At 36.2% G+C, this 9,738-nt stretch overlaps 1 protein-coding gene across 1 annotated transcript; it reads right to left on the reverse strand.

The window, feature by feature from the left end:
• Window positions 1-5,711: 5,711 nt before the first annotated feature.
• LOC110106914 (thiol protease aleurain-like) lies at window positions 5,712-9,439 on the reverse strand. The gene is made up of 8 exons (XM_020836997.2): window positions 9,243-9,439; window positions 9,028-9,149; window positions 8,830-8,948; window positions 8,672-8,745; window positions 7,315-7,579; window positions 6,066-6,197; window positions 5,844-5,979; window positions 5,712-5,755 (listed from the first exon to the last, which is right to left on the reverse strand). Exons 1-8 carry the CDS (start codon window positions 9,437-9,439, stop codon window positions 5,712-5,714), a joined length of 1,089 nt encoding a protein of 362 aa, XP_020692656.1.
• Window positions 9,440-9,738: the final 299 nt, after the last annotated feature.

Genomic DNA, 9,738 nt, shown 5'->3' on the forward strand with positions numbered 1-9,738 from the left:
CCGACTCGAATCCGACCCGAAAAATCCGGGTTGGACCCGACCCGAATGCAAAACGGGTCGGGTTCGGGTTCCAGAAATCGACCCGTTTGAAAAACGGGTCGGGTTCGGGTTGACCCGACGGGTTGCCGGGTCAACCCGTTTGACCCGAAACGTGCAGTCCGAGCCAGCCCGAGTCCGAGCAAGCCCGCGCTACGTCCCCGCTCCGCCCGCGATGCTGCGATGCCGCGCTTCGCCTGCGCTGCCGGATTATTTTTTAAAAGTCGGATTTATAAATATATCATAAATTTTTTATAAATTAATATATCTAACACCAACATAAAATATGTATGAGAATATATGTTTTACCTTAAATAAATTTATATTTGTGATATTTTTTATATGGTTTAGAGATATGTGTGTTATAAGAGTGAATATAAAGTTGTAAGTGTTAGATATATAAATATTTAAAATTTTAGTGGCATATATGTAAATTCCCCTTTTTAAAATGGTTAAAAACCATAAGCATCATCTTCACCTTCATCCAAATCTATACATAACTAAATAATTTATTTGCATACGCATATATTCTTTAACTTTATGATAATTAATAAAAATAAATGTAAGAAAATTAAAACAATAAACTTAATTATTTAAAAAAATTTAATTAACATAGTTGTTACTTAGATAAAACATAAAATCTTGCAAATAAATGTTGATCCAAAATAGAATATTTAAGAAATTTTTGAATCTACAAAATATAAATAAGTACTGAACTTTATAAAAACCTATGAATTTCACTTGGATGTAAGCAAAAAAAGGAAATCTATGAAATAAAATATTAATTTGATGAAAAGAAAATAGAACATTCAACATTAAATATTAAGACAGACCTAAAGATTTCATTAAAAAACAAAATTATAGATATAAACAAATAACAACAATAACATCAACCTTTTATCGTACTATATGCATGGGATTGGAATGATAGATATAAACATAAAGTGCCAAAATCTACGAACTTAACAAATGAAAATTTCGAAAGTTTCCAACTATATTTTATGTCACAAAAAAATTTATCAATCATGATGCAATATTTGGATTAAAAATTTTTGAATAAAATCTAAACCATTCAAATTCTAATTTTAGAAAGATTATCGTTGAAACCAACGTTAAAATTATATCTATAATTCTAATGTTAAAACCATGAAGCAAACCCAACCACATGAAAAGTGGTCATATCGGAGTCCAAATGAGTTCAAACTAGACAATTAAAGTATAGTTGGAAACTTAATTTGTGTGATCAAACGATGTCTGAATCATGTATGTTTATAATCAAATCAAGTGGCTCAATGAGAGGATTATAGCGAGATCAAAATCACTTAATTATGTGGTTTTTAAGACACTTATATGCTGAAAGAATTATTTGTGATTTAGAGAATTAATATGGGCAGTTCGATTGAGCATTTTTTGGATTTTGGCTAAGTTATCAAAATCATACTCTAGAAAACTACTAGACTATCATTCTTTAATTGAAGGGGAAGATGGGACCGTGGACTTGAGTTTGGAGATACAAAGAACTTAAGAGCTATATTTGATGTTTCATTCAGAAGATCAAAGCTAGTGATCACTATCATCAATTGTCCTTGGTATCATAACCATTGTCATAAAAATATCAATTCTTGATTGTATTATATTGATCACTGTTACCCTACTATGATTTCTCAATCACAATCACTCAACTATAATCTCTGAGCACAACTACTCAAACATTGTCTCCTATCAACAACTTCGGTGAACCATCACCTTTAAGCATGATGCATGCTATCGACAACAATTAATGTCGTCGATATAAATGTTGGCATCCATTAATTTTACACCCCCGTCACTAACAGTGTCATGTACGCCATCGCTTGTAAAAATTGATGTACGTCACTATCAATGCATGCATGACAACGCTATAAGGCATGATACATGCTATTGATGTATATCATCACTTATAAAGTAGAAGCACATTGTCGACTCCAACCCCAACACACAATTATTTTGTCGTCTACCTTCATATAAAACATGGATGCACGCCATCACTAATTAGCTCGATACATACTATCAACACTAACTCTAACTCCTGACATCATAGCTGATATTTATAAAAAAAAATTTTAGTCTCTAATATCCTCTCCTCAAAAGAGAATTATTAAACAGATTGCATATGAAAACTTGAATACAACTCTAATCTCCATATAAAAACTTTCATTGCCAATTGAGCCAATGTTATTAGGAGTAGTTATACTATACCAATGATAGAAACTTTTAAATATTTTTTTCTTAAATTTGCACTTAACATTTCTCAATTAATTTTTCAACTAAAGCTGATATTCACTTGCGTAAATCCAACATGATCATTCCACCTGTGCTTGTCCATGAGATCACTTAGTTTAATGACTGGAATTTTAAGTGCTGTACTTAACAGAAGGAGAAAGTTTTATGTGTAGATTATGGCTTCGTTTGGGACAGTTTTTTTAAGGCTTCTTAAAGTAATTTTTTAGTTAAAAAATTAAAAATTTTGTGTTAAAAAATTACTTTAAGATACCCTAACTCTGCTACATGTGAAGAAGTGCTGGCTGGGTACTTAATTTTTTTTTTAAGTATAAAATTGTGTGAATCTATTATATGCATATCGCAGTTGCATGTGTTTGATGATTTTGTATGCTCATTATTTGAGTACTTCTATGTACATTTGTAATATTTTTAATTTATGATTTTTTTTCTCTTTTCGTTGGGAATTTCACTCTTGATCCCACTTGGGCTTCATTTGGACAGCTTTTCTTATTATTTTTCAGAGCAGTTTTTTAGCATAAATTTTTTTTTTGAAATAAAAATTTTTATATTAAAATATTATTTTAAAAAACAATAAAAGCTGTCCCAAACTAAACCTTAATAATTTTTTTTTTTCTCTTCTATATTTTCTGCTGTGTACGTTGCATAATTTTACAACCTAATAACTCAAAACTTCTCACCAAAAGCTTAGAGACAGGCTTAGAGTAATAGTCCTCTTTAGGAATAGCTTACTTAGTTTGTTACAAGTTTCTCTAGAATATTCTATAGATAGGTTATATATGTATGCATTGTAGTAGGGAAAAAGTCATTGAATGATATTATCCCTTTGTTAAAGCTTTGGAAAGCTTCTTCTTCTTCCCTGGATTGGGAAAACTCAAATCGCAGGTCGCATCTTCCGACGATCCACTACATCAGTTGGTATCAGAGCTTGGAGCTTGTGAAGATCGATGGACTACGGAAGAAGGTCGGCTGTCGACGACGATCGAAGCCGTAAAACAAGATTGGCGGTCGACGACGATCGACGCCAAGGAAGGTGGGCTGTCGACAATGCTCGAAGCCGGATCGCCTTCTATCAGGCTCAATCGAAGAAGTCGCTCGATCAGATAGATAGAAATCTTGCTCGGATTCGCGAAACCCTTCGGGCAATAAGGAGGATGAGGATGTCGTCGGCAACCATACGGAGGCATTCTTCTTCTTTGCTATCCTCGTCCGCTCCTCGCAACGCTATCAATCTCTCCATTCTTCCAGCGTCATAGACGACTACCCCTCGCTCGAGCTTCCACTCAAATGGCGTGATCCCCCTCCGCTTCAATGTCGGATCCGTGTTCCCAAACCTCCTCCGCTTCCGCCTGACCTGACCAACGCCAAACCAACTTCGTTCGAACCGCCTCCGCTCCAGCTCAAGACGACGCCCCCAAAAAGAGCCCACTCAACAGATCCGAAGCCGTTTCAACAAAGCTCTTATGCCGTCGAACAAGTCTTCAGTATGTCTGGACTCCCAAACCCGCCTCAGGACAGCATTCCCACCTCCGGCTTACTCCACTCTTCGATCCAGGCGTGCGACCAAGCCCAACCCACCGGCCTCCAAAACCCCCAAACGCGTTCGTCCCTTCACAGGAAGAAATTGATGTTGAGCAAGCTGCCGCAAGACCAGAAGAAGATGTCGTGAATGATGAGGAAGCTTATGATCTTTTAGAACCTGTTGAAGATGAAGATCCGGTAGAGGAGGTGAGTAAAGAAGTTTCAAATGATTTTCATGCTGTGGTAACTGTTCCGGGTTTTTCAAATGAACAAGAACACAATAAATCCTTTGTTTCTTTTGTGATGGTGATGAAAGAGAGCAATACACCTATATCAATTCCTACATCAGCTCCTGCAAGGGTGACGCCATTCAACACAAGGAGACCGCCATTTGATCGGGGAGAAGCCACAGCAATGGCGGAAAAATCAGATTATAGAAATGGGGATGTTGAGTTAAATGATAACTACATTGTTACTGCAGGTGTAGAAATCCCATGTATAAATTCTATTGAAAAAATTAATTCAGTGTCATGCATCCAAGCTGTTCGACGAAATGTCAATAAGGGCTGGGATCTCAAATTTGAATTGTCAGGCTCTACTTACGGGAGCAAGGAAAATGGGAAACTTATATTTTATGGCCCCACTGCCACTATTGAGGAGCAAGGAATCAAGGAGCTCGACATGAGGCCGGGCGTTATTTCTTCCCTCCATTTTACTGATCTCAAGGGCGCGCAGTGATAATGAGCTTGTTATGCAGTGGTTAAGAAAGCCATCAATTGAGCATTCTGTAGTTGAGTTGTACAGAAACAATTCTACTCTATCTATAAGGGGGCATGGTGGTAAGGAAAAGACAACTCTCTTGCAATATGTCTACAAAGATGAAGAGGAGGAATTAAAGAAACAAAACTAAAGGGGAGAATGTGATCACCTCCCTATCTTATGGAATTTGGAAAAGTGATCTTTCTTTTGCCGTTGATTTCAGGAGGGATCGGTTGTATGCCAAAAACTCATATCCACCACCCAATTGACAAATTGAAATGCTTTTTCAATTCAAGGATCCCAAGGTTGAACCTCCTCACTTAGATTGGGGAAAGCCTCTTCATGTAGTAATTTTAAAGTCTACATTCAAAGTCTTCGATCTATGAATTGTTTGCCACCCTACCTCTCTTCTAATTAACGAGCCTCGAACGGAGTCGAGCTCTTTTTACGCAAGGGGAGAATGATGTGGAACATTATAGCTAATAGTCCTCCTTAGGAATAGCTTACTTAGTTTGTTACAAGTTTCTCTAGAATATTCTATAGACAGGTTATATATGTATGCATTGTAGTAGGGAAAAGGTCATTGAATGATATTATCCCTTTGTTAAAGCTTTGGAAAGCTTCTTCTTCTTCTTCCCTGGATTGGGAAAACTCAAATCCTTCTTGCAGGATCGCATCTTCCGACGATCCACTACATCAGGTACCGAGCAAAAAAATGACGTAATATCAAGTTGCTAGAAATGCATTTGAGCACAAACAGCTTAGCCAACTTAAAATAAAGCTTTTAATTTCAGCCGGACAGCTTTCAATTTCAGCTTTTAATTGCACGTGGTATCATACTAAACAGAAAGCCATATATTCTTCTTTTAGACACTGGAATTCAAGTTGCAAATACATCCAGCAATGGCTACAACTACCACTATATAGCAAGACATCGCCATAAATATTTATTAATTAATGATAGGAGAAAGTTAGAAACCTACAATGACATATTTCTTTCGTCTTTACAGACAAACATATCATTAATATTCTTCTCACATTCCTTCTTTAGTTACATTTTCTTTTCTTTTTTCAGAAACAAGAGCTTTTAATATGCAAGCAGAAGAAGCTGCTCATTAAGCTGCAGCAACATTAGGGTAAGTTGCACAAGTAGCAACACCTGAATCAAATTTCCATTGAAGTTTCAGTCCCTAAAAAGAGTAAAAAGTTAATGAAAAGGAAATACATTTGTAATCTCATTTACTCACCGCACATGTTCTTGCCTGACTCAATCTTGAAGAAGCCATTATCGCCCCATTTTTTCCCCCAAGAATTTTTGATAAGCCAGTAAGGTATGCCATCTTCTACGCCATATCCAACGACTAAAACTGCATGATTCAAATCCTGCAAATAAGAAAGAAAAGAAAAGAAACTTTTAGTCAAAAATCCGGCCTTTTAATTGATTCTTTCATTAAAGATCTCATATATACATCTGGAGAACTCCCGCAGGTGTCACTGCTGAAAACTCCTTTCTTGTAAAATCTGAAGTCAGGGACTACATCAATTCCAACGGTAACTGGTCTTACAATTCCCACTGCGTGCTTGAGCTCATCCTCGTCACCCTATCAGTAAACATCATTCAATTTAAAATCAGCTTAGAACTCAATTTATTTAAATTTAAATCAATTCTGCTGATAAAATAACTGTGAGTTTGTCGATTATGCATATAGATGATTTTGCTTTCACTCGTTTAATATTTGAAAATGGAAGTTTTTAGATTTCATCATCATTCAGAAGTAAGAAAATGGGATCAGAATGACCGACCTGGCTCACTTTCAATCAGAATAAGCTTCAAAATTCGACATTTGTCAAGAAGTATATATTTTACAGATGTAAGTCCTGACAGTTGGGTGATTAGTAGATTCAATATGTCTAGCTTATAATTGATTTATACTTTAAACCTTAAGTGATAGAACACAACAAATCTGATTCGCTATGGGAAAGTCATTCATTACGGACAGAATTTTTCGGAAGAGTTCTTCAAACAAATTTTTGAAGTTTTTTTGGCAATTTTCCGACGGAATATGATGAAATGGCTTTTCCAGTTCTTTCGAGTGCTTTTATTGCCAACGACATTTTCCGACGGCTTTTAAATAATTCTTAATTTTAATATTTTATTTTAATTCATGTTGAATTATTAACATTCATTTTAAATTAATTATATATTTTAATTCTCATTTTAAACTTGATTATTAATTTTACATATTTTTATAGATTAAAACATCATTTTGATTAAGTATTAGTTTAATAACTCATTGTTTATTTTAATATTTTAGTTTAATTCTTTTAATTTTAAAATTCGTCGGAAAATGCCACAGGAAAAAATTTTCCTATGCGGTTTTGCCAGTTGAAAATTTTCCGCCTGAAAGTCGCGGATAAATTCACTCCGCCGAAAAATGATCAATTGCCACCGAAAAATGCCGCCAGTAATATATGATTTTCCTACAGTGATTATCATGTGAAATCTTGTTCCTATTTACTAATCAGCAATCTAAAACATTATACCAAAAAGCTCTGAACTCATCATTCAAATGATAATAAAGATTGATACTTGAATTCGTTTCAGATGATTCACTAACAAAAACATATTGAAATAAAACTATAAATATAAGCCTGAACTTCAATTTTTGAAAGATGAAGTGAAGAAGAAGAAGAAGAAGAAAGAGAAATAATCCTTACCTGTGTGATGTTAACTGAACCAATAACCTTTGCACGCACGTTCTCTTTCTTAAATCTACATTTACCATTAGCAGCCAAATAAGGGTAAGTTTTCTCTGCTTCAATACCGCCATTATCCTTAACGTACTGAAAAGCTTGGGAAGGAAAGCCTCCGCTGCATCCAAAATTGTTGTATTTAAGGGAACAATCTATAAGCTGCTGCTCTGATAGAGATATAGCCTTTCCAGTTAGTTGCGTGAATGCCGCCTCTATTGCTCCAGTTGCGCTGTCAATTAGTACATATAAGTGATCAGAATTATGATTCTTAATCTTTTGCCAATATATTTCATTTTATAGTTGAATCGATTTGCAGGTTCAGAAGAACATTTTCTGGCCTGTAGGGATATCAGAAAAGCTCGCTGTTCATGTTTGATAAATTGAATTAGCTTAAATTCAACTAGTTTTTAATAAGATCATAGGCAAACGCGGATAATACCTCGTTGGACCTTCTTCTGCTTGCTAAAAGCTTAATTATGTTCATAAATACATGAATGTATGCATAAATATATGCATGCATGCATGCATGCGTATATATTGTACATATATACTCTTATTCATATATTTATATTTATATGGCATATGTACATATATGATAATAATGGCATATATTTTATAATTTATGTATGAATTTTACGAAAATTTTATGTTTTATATTGTTTATGTTCGACTCGCAACAAGTTAATGATTCAACAGTACTACAGAAAAATCTTCTATTATCGTCGGACTTTTCTGCGGATTTAAATGCATCGGTGAAAGTGGCGGACAAACCGGCGGATATTTATCTAGTACTTTACGGCGGCATTTCTGGCACATTTTTTGCAATATTTCAGCCGGAAATACCGGCGGATATAACGCCAGAATTCGCTCGAAGAAAACGACGTGCTTTCTTAATTTATTTTTTTCGCCAGAATTGCATTGGAAAATCTGTTGGAAATGTTTTTGGCAGAAATATTTCGCTAGAATAGAGTTTCCGACGCGCAAATTACTATCGTATGAATATCCGCTGGAAACTTGCCGGAAAAGCAAGATTTTCAATGGATTTTCATTTTTTTTTTTACCGACCAATTTTATCTGCAGTTAATAAGTCATTTTTTTTTGTAGTGTAACAAACGAAAGATTCTGGCTCATTTGCATGAGCTGAGCCCGAGGCAACACTTGAGAATGCTCAAATTGGCCTCATTGCAAGCTTTAAATTCTTGAAGGCAAGATAATAATGATTTGTCTTTGCTGCTTGACTTCCCTCTATGGCACAAAACCTCAAATAAAAAAACCAAGATCATGGAAGGCTAAGTAGTTACTCAGTTTTTCCTACTCTTACCTAAACGCCCAGCAGGATCCACAGTCGCCTTGGTTCTTCACATGGCTCACTATTCCATCCTTCCTCCAGTCCTTCTGCAAGACTAAATCAGTCATTCACCATCACTGAAATTGAACGGCTAAGATCAATCATCATTTAATCAACGACTCAAAACGCACCTCCTTCGGGAGCTTCTTCTTGTTCAATATATGCTTTGGTTTTAGACCTGCCGAGCAGTTCAGCGATGTTCCTCCCAGCCAGCTCGCCCTGAACTCCTCCCACGTCAAGTCAGCGAAGTCTGATCCAACGGCCAACGCAATCGTGATTATCCAATCCAACGGTCACAACTCAATCAAAAATTAAAATATTTTACTCACGGTTGACGGATACACTGTACGATAGACCCTTCCGATTGGTGGCCCTGATTTGCTCAAAATTCTGCTTGAAGATCCCAAACCTTCTCCGGAGTTCATGCACAGACTCGTAGCTTTTCCCATAACTACGACAGAATCACAGCCGTCCGATCATTAAATCAGAAGTTTTTTTCTGAAGGATAGAGATTATAGATTAAAAATCAATGAATCAAATCTACCGTTGGGCGAAGAGTGCGAAGCGAGTGGCATAAAAGGAGGTGCCGAGAGCTTGGAGGAAGGCTGGGTCGGTCGAACTAAACGGGTTCGTGTTAGGCAGGTTCGGGTTGTCATCCTCGGACGGAGCAAGTGAGGCGGCGGAGGAGGCGCAGGCGGCGGAGAAAAGAAAGACAACGGTGAGGGGTATGCGATGAGCCATTGGCCTTGCGGACTGCGAATCTGTGCTTGAATGGAAGATGGAGCGAGCTAGCAGGTTTTATTTATAAGGAGGAGATGACGGAGTTTCATAAGAAATGACGGTTATGCCCTCTCTGGAGACTTATGCGTTCTTCTTTTAAGAGCAGGAACATGCAGTTGTCATTATACTGTTTTTATTTTGGACAAATTTTTAAAATAGGCATGATTAAACTTTAATTATATAATTAAGTACTTCAAGAGATTTGATACGGCATCACAAAATTAGCTTGATTGGGCACGAATCTCGAGGCGAAAGCTAGT

This window comes from Dendrobium catenatum, unplaced genomic scaffold (genome assembly GCF_001605985.2).
Source record: "Dendrobium catenatum unplaced genomic scaffold, ASM160598v2 fragScaff_scaffold_1638, whole genome shotgun sequence".
Taxonomy (NCBI): Eukaryota; Viridiplantae; Streptophyta; class Magnoliopsida; order Asparagales; family Orchidaceae; genus Dendrobium; species Dendrobium catenatum.

What these genes read in the sequence shown, in the direction of transcription:
- LOC110106914 (XM_020836997.2), bottom strand. Translation starts at nt 9,439, where the DNA reads ATGGCTCATCGCATACCCCTCACCGTTGTCTTTCTTTTCTCCGCCGCC. An exon ending in CCTGCGGGAGTTCTCCAGAT is followed by an intron (nt 5,980 to 6,065) that starts GTATATATGAGA and finishes TCTTATTTGCAG; the next exon opens with GATTTGAATCATGCAGTTTT. An exon ending in GTCAGGCAAGAACATGTGCG is followed by an intron (nt 5,756 to 5,843) that starts GTGAGTAAATGA and finishes AATTTGATTCAG; the next exon opens with GTGTTGCTACTTGTGCAACT.